The sequence below is a fragment of the Perca fluviatilis genome, chromosome 19, assembly GCF_010015445.1.
Source record: "Perca fluviatilis chromosome 19, GENO_Pfluv_1.0, whole genome shotgun sequence".
NCBI lineage: Eukaryota > Metazoa > Chordata > Actinopteri > Perciformes > Percidae > Perca > Perca fluviatilis.
In genome coordinates, this window is record NC_053130.1 from 14,682,804 (window position 1) to 14,694,919 (window position 12,116).

General features: G+C 39.1%; 2 protein-coding genes across 2 annotated transcripts; one reads left to right on the forward strand and one right to left on the reverse strand.

Annotated features, from left to right (window-relative positions):
• The first annotated feature begins 263 nt into the window (after positions 1 to 263).
• On the forward strand, positions 264 to 5,248 carry ppp2r2d (protein phosphatase 2, regulatory subunit B, delta). The gene is made up of 10 exons (XM_039783441.1): positions 264 to 439; positions 634 to 708; positions 1,226 to 1,323; positions 1,441 to 1,606; positions 1,730 to 1,842; positions 1,923 to 2,100; positions 2,219 to 2,383; positions 2,709 to 2,878; positions 3,406 to 3,497; positions 3,659 to 5,248. Exons 1-10 carry the CDS (start codon positions 433 to 435, stop codon positions 3,936 to 3,938), a joined length of 1,344 nt encoding a protein of 447 aa, XP_039639375.1. The 5' UTR covers positions 264 to 432; the 3' UTR covers positions 3,939 to 5,248.
• A 173-nt stretch (positions 5,249 to 5,421) lies between these two features.
• bnip4 (BCL2 interacting protein 4) lies at positions 5,422 to 9,254 on the reverse strand. Its single transcript, XM_039783446.1, has 6 exons — positions 9,078 to 9,254; positions 8,549 to 8,720; positions 8,380 to 8,440; positions 8,131 to 8,237; positions 6,804 to 6,953; positions 5,422 to 5,906 (listed from the first exon to the last, which is right to left on the reverse strand). Exons 1-6 carry the CDS (start codon positions 9,118 to 9,120, stop codon positions 5,864 to 5,866), a joined length of 576 nt encoding a protein of 191 aa, XP_039639380.1. The 5' UTR covers positions 9,121 to 9,254; the 3' UTR covers positions 5,422 to 5,863.
• Positions 9,255 to 12,116: the final 2,862 nt, after the last annotated feature.

Consider the following 12,116-nt stretch of genomic DNA (forward strand, 5'->3'; position numbering starts at 1 on the left):
TTTATTTGATTTGGTTTAGTTCAACTTTAATCAAAATACTTAGTACATCCTGATGTGTACATTTAAGTTATCCCACTCATCCGAAGACCGCCAAATTGGCTTTAACAGGCTATATAAGCAGGTATTAATATGTAATGTAATAAAATAAAGTTGAATGTATATGAACATAAAGACTCAATGCACATTTTATAATATGATGCTCAGGCGGATGGATGGAGCCAGGATGTGGCATGTGTGCATGACGTCATTTCTCCATGTACTGTGCGCCATTTTGGAAGAAAAAAAAAAAAATCACGGATAATTTCCGTGGTCTTGACAGATCTGGACCCGAGTCTTCACACTGATTGTGGATGCTACCTATTTCCCCGAGCAAGCCGCATTGGTTGATAAAGTATTGGAAGTCGTGTACAGCAAGAGCTGCTACATGAAGCAATGGCGGGTAAGCTACTTTTGAAGGGAGGAAAAGGACCCACCTCACTTGGTGTGTGTGATGGCCTGAATCTGCAAGTTAGCTTGCCAACGTTAGCGCTGGCAAGCTAAGTTGCTAGTTGTCAAACTGTGTCACTGTCAGGTCATTTTATCGCCAGACGAAACGCGAGTCAGATACAAACTAACGCGGTGTTCTTTTCACAGGAGTTGCAGGAGGAAATGATTTCCAGTGGTGTTTCTCTCAAGTGAAAGGAGCGATAGATGAAGATGTTGCGGAAGGTATGTAGCTAACGTTAGCTTGGCGGCTAGGCTAAAACGATGGGTCGCTAGCTGTATGGTTTAATGATGATGCTCTGTGGCCTTCACATGAGATGCACGGTAGCTAGATGGTCGCACAGCTTTAAATATAAGACGGCTGTCGTGATTGGTGTGAGTTTGTGGATTAGTTGCACAAACGCCCTTTCTTCTGTAATTCACTGTATGTCACTAGCTAGCTGTATGCTAGCTAGGTGGTGGCTGAGCTATTAAAGGGGAGCGACCGTGTCCATGACGTCAATGTGCTGCGTCCATAAATTGTCGAGTGACATCATGCTTGTTTTCATTCATTCATACATGAATGGGTATGGGTGTACATGTTGAGCGTCTTTGGCTGTCAGTATACCTGATGTTTCAGTAAAAATGTCTCTGGCCCCAGTCTGCAGTCTAACACAGTAGCATGGTTCTAGCTGTCATCAGAACTATCATCGTGAAAGCTGAGCTGTTAGGGGTGATTCACTCTGATTTGTGTCCATTTCAGCTGACATAATCTCAACAGTTGAGTTCAACTATTCTGGAGAATTGCTTGCAACTGGAGATAAAGGAGGCAGAGTAGTGATATTTCAACATGAACAGGAGGTAAGATCTATATGGAATGACAGATGAGTATCTCCATCGTCAGTATTATGTCAAGAGGTTATATGCTGACTCTGTTGCAATGATAATGTATATACCCTGTGACTTGTTTGTTTTCAGTCTAAGAATCGTCCACACCTGCGTGGGGAGTACAACGTCTATAGCACTTTTCAGAGTCACGAGCCAGAATTTGACTATTTGAAAAGTTTAGAAATTGAGGAAAAAATTAATAAAATAAGATGGCTACCCCAACAAAATGCTGCTCACTTTCTACTTTCGACAAATGGTAGGAGTTTACTTTTTATCTATCTATTTTGGTTGATTGGTGATATAATTAATGATCTCTATCAGATAATTGTTCTTCACCTCTACATTTTTTTCAACTTTCTTATCTGTGTTACTTTCTCAGATAAAACTATCAAATTGTGGAAAATAAGTGAACGAGATAAAAGAGCAGAAGGTTACAACCTGAAAGATGAAGATGGACGACTCAGAGACCCCTTTAGAATCACTTCTTTACGGGTATGTTCAATCAGACCTGTCTAATTTTTGAACATGGCTTTTTGTGAATCTGGTCTAAAAATGCATGTTGTATGTTTCAGGTACCAGTACTGATGCCAATGGATCTCATGGTAGAAGCAAGCCCACGGAGGATCTTTGCAAATGCGCACACCTATCACATTAATTCCATTTCTGTAAATAGTGATCATGAAACGTACCTCTCTGCAGATGACCTAAGAATAAATCTATGGCACTTGGAAATCACAGACAGAAGTTTTAGTATCCTTTTTTTACTTCATCAGAAGAGATATTAGATATGTGGCTAATAGGCCAATAGTCTCTGCATTGTATCATAAGAAAATATAAGACTGCTTGTTCCTTAACAGTGTGTTCCCAGATATTGTAGACATCAAGCCCGCCAACATGGAGGAACTGACAGAAGTAATCACAGCTGCTGAGTGCCATCCACACCAATGCAATGTATTTGTGTACAGCAGTAGCAAAGGCACCATCCGCCTGTGTGACATGCGAGCAGCGGCACTCTGTGATAGGCACTCGAAGTGTAAGTGCTGCTATGTTTGGTGAATAAATTAGGATCTCAGTGGAAAATTAATTTATCTAAATGTTGATTTAGTAATTTATGAAAAAATACTATACAGTTTCATAAACCGTTTATCCTGCTTTTCTTCATTTGTATATTACTATAAATTGATAACATTTAGGGTTTTTTGACTTTTTGAAAATTCAAGATGGTGATTACTTTAAAATGTGGTAAATAGTGATTAGTATTTAATGTTTGACATGTTCCAGATTGTTTAAGATGGTTTTTTTTGATTAATTAAAAGGACATTCTGGGAATAAATCTAGAAATAAGAACTTTTTTTCAGTCTTTGAGGAGCCAGAGGATCCAAGCAGCCGATCCTTTTTCTCTGAGATCATCTCCTCCATCTCGGACGTGAAGTTCAGTCACAGCGGACGCTATATGATGACACGTGACTACCTCTCCGTCAAAGTTTGGGACCTCAACATGGAGAACAGGCCAGTGGAGACGTATCAGGTGCATAAACATGCTTCTTTAGTGACTTGATATATAACGGACAATAACCCTATGTGAGAAAAAAAATAAGCACTACATTGTAGTTTTGTGATCAGGATTTTCCCCAAAGCATATAACAATAAGCTTGTTGTGCTGCTGTGTACCCCTCGCCTGCTACTGTAAATTTGTATTCCTTTTAAATTCACATCAATTTGCAAACCTATTTTCTTGAAGCCAGAAATGAAATTGTTATATAAAAATGATGATGAAGACAAGGTCAGAGAAATACAAAAGGATATGTTCCCTTCAACAACTGGCATGCAAGCGCCTCGTGACTCACAAAAATAGTAGCCTCTGTCTGGTTAGCCAAGCAATCTGAGGGCTGTTCTGTTAGCAAATTCTAAGTAAAACCATTCACTGATGTAAAAAGGCAAAACTCAGGTCAAGTATTGTGTAGCAGGACCCCTTTTACACTCAAATTATATCCATAAAGATGAAGACTTGCAGCTCAAGTGAATATTTAGGTTAAGTAATGTGTTTTGTTTCAGGTCCATGAATACCTTCGCAGTAAGCTCTGCTCCTTGTATGAAAATGACTGCATCTTTGACAAGTTTGAGTGCTGCTGGAATGGCAGTGACAGGTATGTGTCCTTTCTCTTGCATAGGATAGCATTTTCTGCAGTGTCTTGTAGTATTTCATTTTTTTATAATTTTTTTTTTTTTTTTTTTTTAGATGTCAAAATCAATAACTGGTGGCATTGTGTTTTGATAATTGACCATTTTAATTTTCTCTCTCCATCAGTGCCATCATGACTGGCTCCTACAACAACTTCTTCCGAATGTTTGACCGCAACACCAGGCGGGACATCACACTGGAGGCGTCCCGGGAGAGCAGCAAACCACGGGCTACGCTCAAACCACGCAAAGTGTCCACTGGTGGCAAGAGGAAGAAGGATGAGATCAGCGTGGACAGCCTGGACTTCAACAAGAAGATCCTCCACACTGCCTGGCACCCCAAAGATAACGTGATAGCTGTGGCAGCCACCAACAACTTGTACATTTTCCAGGACAAAATCAACTAGAAGATTTGGGGCTCCAGAGGATAGGGCTTTTACCGTACCTGTGTAGTTAAGCCTACTACTTGTCTATCTGTATAAGAAGAAACAGCCTTGTTGTCCTCCTGGTGAAGAATTCGAAAGCACGTGTCTACTTTTTTTTGCCACAGGAGGTTGATCCATAGGCCTGTTTTATTTTGAATCTGAGCTTAGGTTGTTTTTGCCTTTGGCACCAGGGCAATCAACGTGCCCCCCGACCCAGAAAGCCCAATTTGGGTCTAATTGACGGAATGGCACTCCCTAGAGGTCAAACTCTTGAACGTTGGTGTTTGTGTTGACATTTTAAGCCTTCATTTCACGATTTAATGACAGAACTCTTGGAAGCCCTTAAAATGACGTCTTGTCAAAGTTGTAACATCATCTCAAAGATTTTGGGCCCTCTGAAGCACGGATTAATGGCCAATGAGCCTAACTGTAACATTCCCCCATTGGCCATGTATTCAGGCCAAACTACTGGTGGAAGAGGCCATGAATTTGGAAAGTGGACTTCTTTCTTTTCTTCCCCCTCCCTCCTCTTACTTTACCCCAGTCAATACGGTGACATAATTTCACTGACTGTATCTACTCAAGTACACCTTGTCATCCACATAATAAAAGAAACTAAAACTACAGATGTGTTTTTAAATTTAGAAGTAATGTATTAAAACATGTTTATTGCTTTGCATGTTCTTATGTTGTAGAGAGGTGGACAAATGTCCAGTCATACCACTGTCTTTGAGCAGATCTCAAGCAAACTTGTTATGGAAATACTATTTGGGGCGACCGGTTTGAGAACCACTGTTGGAGACAACTGATAATGTGTTTGTGTCAAGAGATTAATTTCTAAGTTTTTGACCATGTTTTAGGGTGCAGGCTGGAAACTACATGGCACAAGATGGCGCCCAGGACAAAGGGAATCTGCAGCCTTAATACCTACTTCTATCAGTGACAGCTACAAGTTATGTCCCCAAATGTTTTACAAACCTCATGTGCATTATTTGTAAATCCTATTTTATAGAGTTATGTCCTCATATACTGCTGCTATATGTGGCTGTCTATGAAAACACAAAGGAGGTAAATTGCACACTATACAGTTTGTGATAGAGTGCCTCCTAATCATGTAATAAGTAGGAAATTCAGACAGGCCTCATACATGTGCCCTTATTCATTTATTAGGGTTGTCACCCAAATTTGAACCGCATATTGCAAATGTGGATCTTATCTACGTAGTTGTAAATGCAGAAATGAAGGTTGACTACACAACATATACTGATGACATTAAAACAAACCCATAATAATGCATTGTCTTTGTCCATTGATTCCTAACATGGTGGCAATGTATTCACTTGTTTATTATTTTGACCAAAGTTCAATAAAAATTTTAATTGTGTTCATCTGCATGTGGTCCTTTCCTTTGATAAATCCATGTGTCTACATATTAACTGGTTTATAAATCCATCAGGGCCATAAGTATATTTCCAACTTTTATTTTGTGTAGGATGAACAAAATGGACCATGTCAGTGCTTAATGTTTTCTTATAATCACAATATACAGCAATCAGTAATGGAAGCAATCAAGTTAACACTAGGCTAATGATCCCTTGGACAAAAAAAAAACATCAATTTATATATATTAGTTCCCTAACGTGCAGATTTAAGGAGCAGGAAGCAGCAAAACAGTCATCTTGAGGCCAGGATAAAGACTACAGCAAGGAGCATAGGACTGGTCACTGTTGTGTTCAGGAGTTAACACCATGAAAGAGCAATAACAGATCCTTAACTCTACGCTGGTGTGAGCTAAGTGGGGCACTCAATCAAATTGGACCGTGTCACATGGCCACATCTCTCTATGTCATCAGAAGGTCCCATTTTAAGGCATGCCAAGAAGGTGTCGCAACACACCACCATCCTACTTAGTAGGTGTTGTGGGAAGTTAGACGCTTCCCAATATATATCCTAAAAGAAGAGAGACAAACATGTAAAATAAGACAGTGCTGAGAGCAGACTATACACAACAAATCTGGGTACATTTTTTAATTCTGCAGAAATATATATCACTATAAATACACTGAAGCTGGGATTTGATACATTTACATCATCATCTAGGTTTGTCACTAGAAAATACATCTGTGCCATCATATGTATTTTTAAAGCAGCTCATTGACACAAAATATTGTGTTGGAGTAGTGCTCTAGAGACGGACACTACTGGTACTAAACAGAATTTCCAAATAAAGCAAGTTTTATGCTCTGCATTTTTGAAGACAAAATATGGGACACACCAGAGTGGCCCGTTTACTCTCAGGGTTAGACGCAAAGCCCTGAGCACACTAGTAGTTTATTTGTACTGTTAACCTACTAAAATCTGAGACACTGAACATGAGGAAACCCTATGGGTTGCCACTGGCTACTGGACATTTTGGCTTTGGAACTGCTGTTTCTTGTTGTGGCAATACTGCTCTATTCTGTATGTTTGAGGTTCATGGAAGTAAGATCAAGGTGTTGTCACAGTACAACACAGATAGCAAACAGACCTTTAACTGCATCAACACAACATGAATAATTTAGTGGTTGTCTATTTTTAATCTCTGCATTAAATGGCCTGTCAATCAATTTGAGAGTGATTCCAGTGTTGGGTTTAGATTTTTGGTGGTGGATCAACAGTTTTAAACAGCAATGTTTCTAAACACTATTTGAAAAACACCAAGTACATTTTTCATCTGTATGTGGTCAAAAATCTGGGCTTCAAACATTATTTTAAGGACCCCTCTGCAATGTCCTCAAAGAGGTTCTCATTGAATTTTTTTAGTTTTTGACATACTGCCAGAGTTAGAGATGAAATAATGTTGCTTACCCTATGCCAACAGCGAGTATGTGAGAAATGATTAATGAAGGAAGGAAAAGCTTCAGGAAGTCAGCAGAGAGAACACCACCCTTCTTCATGACGCTGGTGTTCCTAATGCTGAGAGAGGTTGAGCGCTTAGGGTACTTCAGCAGGAACTCCCTATGGAGAAGCACATTAATTTTTCAGTTTTGAATACATTAAAATCAATGAGCGCCAGTCTAATGTCATACCAACACCTTTGCTCACACAGACATCTATTTTCATTCTATGAATTACAATTACAAATCACAGCATGAAATAAATATATTTAGGCTTATATGTGTAAGAGATTAGCCCAACAGAGTTAACAATTTCCTATTCCTGTTAGCTCTGTCATCACTGTAATCACTGCCATTTTTCATGTTGGTGGTGATTACGTGTGCATCTAAATTGTACTGTATTCACATGGTTCATAGTCATAGACAATTTGCTATATAATTGTGTAACAGCACATTTTGGTCTTAAATCTAGGAATAACCGCAGTAGTGGCCTAAAGGCTAAAGAAGCGAGCTTGTGACCGGCAGGTCGCCGGTTCAATCCCCAGACTGACAGGATGAAATCTGGGTGGGGAAAGTGAAAGAGCAGCTTGTCCCTCCCTCATTACCTCAACCGCTCAAGTGGAGCTGCTCAGTGGCCAGCAGATCAGACTGTGGTTGTACTGGGCAGCTTCCAGGTCTGAATGTGTAACTGTGTGAATGCGACAGGTCGTCGTTGCTAATGAGAATCTGTTCTCAATCGACTTACCTGAATAAATAAAAGGTTAAAAAATAATAATAAATAATAATTATGTTAACTGAGTGTCACTACCCGATGTGAGTCGAGTGCAGATGTGAGTTGCGCGTGCTCAGATTTAAACGGTTTACGGCATAACGCCAAGGGATCCGGCAAACATTTTAGCTATCTATGATTGTTTGATTGCTAACGTTAGCTCAAAATGCCATTCAAATGACAGCCTTTGTTGTGTTTGATTGCTAACTTGTAGCCAGCAGTGAATGAACTTCGTTATGTAGGTCCATTTTTATTGCATTGACATTACAGAAGCCTCTTGTTGGCAGGTTCTTATAGGCTACTTCAGCCTCTAATCTAGAACTGACATCAGGGATCATGCCGTGAAAATGTGATGCCTTACGCTAAATAATAAATTACTGCTATGTAATGTACCTATCTCATTATTGTGTGGCTAACAGCAAAACAGATCTGCGTGAAGTCGGTATAGTGACGCATGCGCAACTCACATCTGCACTCGACTCACATCAGGTAGTGACACCAAGTTAACGCCACTGAAATGGCTACATACTTTGGTGGATTGTTCTCAGGTCGACTAGACCAGTCCCAGATCCAGTCAGCATTTTTCTTCATCATGTTCTCTACTTCCCGCCTTCTTTCTTGGAAGTCTTCATCTGACTAAAAACACAGTCAAGCAACATTTTGCCATCACTGATATTTAAAAACAACAGTATGCAGTAAAACATAATATGAACTGTTTAATAAAACTACACGTAATTAATTAGACTTTGATACAGGTCAGTGGTGACAACAAATATACCTGTGAGCTGTTTGCCTCTGAGCCTCTCCACAGAAGAAGGGGGGTCTGGGCTCTAAGTGGGCTGTTGTGAAAAAGACAACACATAAGGGAACCGTTGGTCACTTAAGACACATGTATTGCACAACGTATAAAAAAAAACACAAACTGTGCTTCCCTTTCCCCCACATACCTGTTGCATTGAGAGCTTCCTTTGGAGCTGTTTTTGCCCGACTCGTGCTGTGCATCTAGTAGCATTTTCTCCACGTCACCCTCCTGAATAGACGTGGGGATTTGCTCCTGGCTTCCGTGGTGACTGGTACTTTGAGAGCCAGTACCACTAAAATGCAGCTCAACCCAGGAACCTTAAATAAAATAAACAGTCTTAACACATTAAATCTGATGGGTGTCCAGTGCGGTATTATTGGCCTTTTAGGCTGGGACTGCCACGCAGGCTAGGGCTTCAGTAGAACAACAAATACAATGTCCTTGGCTTGAAGGCATTTTGATTTTGCAACATTGCAGATAAGCCTCATGAACTAACTGGGTGCTGGGCTATGTGATCTATCGATCGATACAATAATGTAGTAGTGTTAAGCTTTACCTCGACTTTTCAGGTCAGGCTTTAACGTTAGTTACCTCGTGTTTTCTTAACTATCTGCTAGCGCTAGCATTAACACTGTGAGCTACAAGCTGTTTATTTGATTGACGTCATACTTTACCTTGCAAACTCTCGTCCGATGAAATGTCCTTTTGGAGCGACATTGTACTGGTATAATGTGCGGGTCTACTCGTTAACGCAGTTATAGAGGCCTAAATATAAGCGAAATGGTGGCGAAATATCTCAAAGCAGCTGAAGCTCAAGCTACGACAATAACAGTGACGCAATATTGTGTTTATCTAAACTGTGATTGGCTCGCTCAGCACGCAGACCTCTGCCTCCCAAAAGAGCGCGCATGCCCGGACACGCTTATTGAACAACCTCAATAAACAGGATTGTCACCTTTTATATATGTCAATGATTGGCACTAGTCTAATGTTAGCTTTGTTAAAAACATTGTGTTAATAACCTAAAGAGATTTTTGCTCATGTCAGTTTATTTTACATTTTGTTTGAACCTGAATAATAATTATTATAGCAGTTCAACACAACTGTCTGCAGATGGCAGTCATTGTTCATTACTCTCTCTCTCTCTCTCTCTCTCTCTCTCTCTCTCTCTCACAATATGTTATAACAAGGCCACACATCTCTAAGTATGTAGCTGCACACATTGTGCAAATGTTTGCCCTACAAATAAAATAAATCTAATATATCTGCACTTTCTGTTGCAGTGTATTTATGCCTGTATAGATTGGTGTCTAAGATGAGTTGAGAGATGTCTAAAAAGAGTCCCTAGCCATCCTGCTTAAATGAATGCTTTCTGGTATAGAGTTTTTTGCACCCTGAACTGAGTAGCACGGAAGGATTTTAACCAAGAAAAATCTACTCTACTGACTTAACTATTCCACAAGTGACTCACAATGTGCTGTACTTTGCCAAGGTAAAACGCACACATTTGTTGTTCATAATTTCTTAAAAAGGCAACTCCAAATTCAAGGCTGGCTAATTTAATTATGCTTGTTATAATGGAGATTAGTATGATTAGTATTCTTGCAAAATGTAATTATTTCTACAGTTGAGGGGGCTTATTATTCTGGGGTGTGTTCTTCCTGGCAGTACATGATTTACTTGGAATATGTGGAGCTTACATCATTTGAAAACAGAAATCATTTACTTGGAGAACCACCAGAAAATATATATGCCTTTTGCCACACTGCACATGGATATACTTGGGATTTCACTTGTTAGTCTGACAAATAGATCATTTAGTAGACATATTAATAGACAATGGCATTGTGAGGATGAGTAAACACAAAATGGTCTCATTATTCAAGTCAGTGCCATAACATGGTGTAGGGAACTGGAACTACTGAATGTCAGCCCAAAAAGTAGCCAACTCTCACAATGAAAAAAAAATAGGTTAGAAATCCCATTTTTCTACATTCTAAAACCAAAGCCTAATATTTGAATAACTAAGCCTCGAGGGTATTATGTTCAGCACTGTTCAATCAATGTAGTACAACATACAGTCTAAAAAATGTCAGTGATGTTGATTCAATCAACAATGCATACATAGCTCAATAACAACTAAATAAACATTTATGGAAACATAAGCGATAAAGAATTTATCACAGGTAATATCTCAAATAATATTATATTATGACGGTGTAAGTTGTTTAGATTTTCATGTAGCGCTGTCATAATTTATGATGGATGCAATATTGGCTCTAATTTTGTTAAGTGTTATGAATGTCGTGTTCCGCTCCACATCCCAGCTCTCATTACAAAAATGCTCTCCCTAGATGGCAATAGTACCAGAATGGATGCATTGTAAAGTGTTATAATACCTCTCCATTGCTTCGTTCATTACTAGCTACTTGATATTAAATGTGCTTTAACTACAATCTTTATGTAGAGTTCAACACGGAATCTGATAAAAGATATACAGTTATTCATCTCACACAAGCAATGAGCGCTGGCCAGCACTGAATTCACACATGTTGTGATATTATCAAGATGTAAAATCTGTAGTCTGTAGAGTTTTAGAAGAAAACCTCAAAGGAAACTGTATCTGTCCAAATCAAAAACAAAAAGGATGGTATGTAACATTGTATATTATAACATTATATATGTAACATTTTATTTCACAAAATATAAAATACTGCCCAAAGCCTGAAGGAAGGAAGTTCCCCCTTCAGGCCATTACATTAAACCAGAAATTACCATCTGGAAGTCTATCACCGATCACCACAGATGATCTACCATTATCAGAGGTCACAGCTTAGAGCAGAAGAAAGTCACATCCTGTTTTGCATTAGCAAGATAGAGAAAAAAATCATAAAACCCAAATGGTTCAAGAAAATCTACCATCTGTACCATAGGGAGCAAGGATGCCAGTGCTAGGACCAGGAGGTCAGTAATCATGGATTATATGGATCATGGACCATAAGCTGTACAAGACAAAAGAGGTGCAAGATAAATAAATAGATAAGCGTATAGATCTATTATAGTAGTAGTAATATCTATATTACTACTTACTCCACAGCACTGTGATAGGTCTGGCAATGCAAGACTATAGATACAATATTACATACAACCAAGTGCCTATAAATGGTAACTTAATGCAAACGAATCAAGTCCAAATTCAGTGCTTTAATTTGTTTAAAAGGGATGGCGCCTAGTTGATCAGTTGCCTAGTGAGTAACGTTAAGCAGTGCTTATGTAGCCTAGCTATATCACTTTGCATTGATATAACGTTAGCTACATTTGAGTTTTTTCTGAATGATGAATACAAGCCCAGCATGTTGGACAACATGTACCGCGGTTTTGAAGATCTTTCCAGATTCCTTAATCCAAATGGAACAAATCTCAAACAGAATGAAAGAAGCGTTTGAACCTAGCTAGATTTTCTAAAGTTGTTCAACCGAAGACAACTTTGTTAGCCAAAGATCCTCCTTGTTCCTTTTCCACCCAGCATGCACCGTCAAACGTTTTTTGTTAGGTTTCTTTATCCATTTAAGTATTACTTACACTTTTATTTAATGTGATCAAACCATCAAACACTAAAATCGCGCAATGATATTTTGTTTGCGTCGCACTCATATGTCAATGGTAGTAACGTAAGGAGAAGGGTCATTTCCGGCTGCCATTTTTGCAGGAAA

Bases quoted from the DNA above. Each gene is read 5' to 3' on its own strand.
- ppp2r2d (XM_039783441.1), top strand. The intron at 1,843-1,922 runs GTATGTTCAATC...TGTATGTTTCAG, and splicing joins TTAGAATCACTTCTTTACGG to GTACCAGTACTGATGCCAAT. The intron at 2,101-2,218 runs GTATCCTTTTTT...GTGTGTTCCCAG, and splicing joins AATCACAGACAGAAGTTTTA to ATATTGTAGACATCAAGCCC.
- bnip4 (XM_039783446.1), bottom strand. From the start codon at position 9,120: ATGTCGCTCCAAAAGGACATTTCATCGGACGAGAGTTTGCAAG. The intron at 8,238-8,379 runs GTATATTTGTTG...CTGTGTTTTTAG, and splicing joins CAGAGGCAAACAGCTCACAG to TCAGATGAAGACTTCCAAGA. The intron at 5,907-6,803 runs GTAAGCAACATT...CTCTTCTTTTAG, and splicing joins ATACTCGCTGTTGGCATAGG to GATATATATTGGGAAGCGTC.